The sequence below is a fragment of the Octodon degus genome, unplaced genomic scaffold, assembly GCF_000260255.1.
Source record: "Octodon degus isolate 3935 unplaced genomic scaffold, OctDeg1.0 scaffold00081, whole genome shotgun sequence".
Taxonomy (NCBI): domain Eukaryota; kingdom Metazoa; phylum Chordata; class Mammalia; order Rodentia; family Octodontidae; genus Octodon; species Octodon degus.
The window spans coordinates 4,911,861-4,912,689 of NW_004524657.1; the positions used below are offsets into that span (position 1 = coordinate 4,911,861).

At 41.4% G+C, this 829-nt stretch overlaps 1 protein-coding gene across 1 annotated transcript in view; it reads left to right on the plus strand.

The window, feature by feature from the left end:
- The first annotated feature begins 318 nt into the window (after window positions 1-318).
- LOC105742900 (olfactory receptor 5K1) overlaps window positions 319-829 on the plus strand; it is a 16,162-nt gene continuing 15,651 nt past the window's right edge. Inside the window, 2 exon segments of the mRNA XM_012515865.2 lie at window positions 319-442; window positions 445-737. Of these exon segments, the coding sequence (XP_012371319.2) occupies window positions 319-442; window positions 445-737 (417 nt within the window).

Consider the following 829-nt stretch of genomic DNA (forward strand, 5'->3'; position numbering starts at 1 on the left):
CTGATGCTGAAATTCTTAAATCAGCTTAATCTAACCCTGATAGAGATTTTTGTCTTGAATATTTTTGTCAACAACTTAAAAGCAACCTTAATCCTTAAATTTGAAGTTTTTCTTGAAAATATATTCAGGAACTATTCATCATATAGCCAAATGGGTAATGGAATATAAAAATTGATTCTCCCTAAAACCAGTCATTCAGCAAAGTCTAGTTGACATGTGGAAACTTTGTGGAAGATGATCTACCTCTGAGTCAGTGAGAGCTCAACAGCTGTTGAGAGTGTTATAAACTAGCATTGTATCTCTAAATTTTGTCCAGACATGTCAGGAATGATTAAAGGAAAAAATACCATCCTCAGGGGATATGCAGATCACCTACACCTGAAGACCCTTCTGTTTGTGGCATTCTTTGTAGTCTATCTGATAACCATGGTGGGAGATCTGGGTCGATGACCTTGACCTGTACACAGCATCAACTTCATACATCAGTCTACATCTTCCAGGGAAACCTAGCTCTTGTAAATTCTTGTTGTGTGTGTATACTATCTGCCCCCAACATGTTAGAGAACTCTGAGAACAGAGGGCTTTCCCTCTATGAATGTATTACACAGATTTATATTTTTTTCACTGTTGAAACTGAAGGCTGCTTTCTTCTGACAGCAATGGCCTATGACTGCTATGTGGCCATTTACAGACCACTGTATTATCACACAATGATGTTTAAGAAGCTCTGTGTTCAAGTCCTAGCCCAGGTCCGGTGAGTGTGCGGAGAGTTTCCTGCTACCCTGCGCCGGCGGGACCAGTCCCAGCCCAGGCGCAGCGTGGGCCGGAC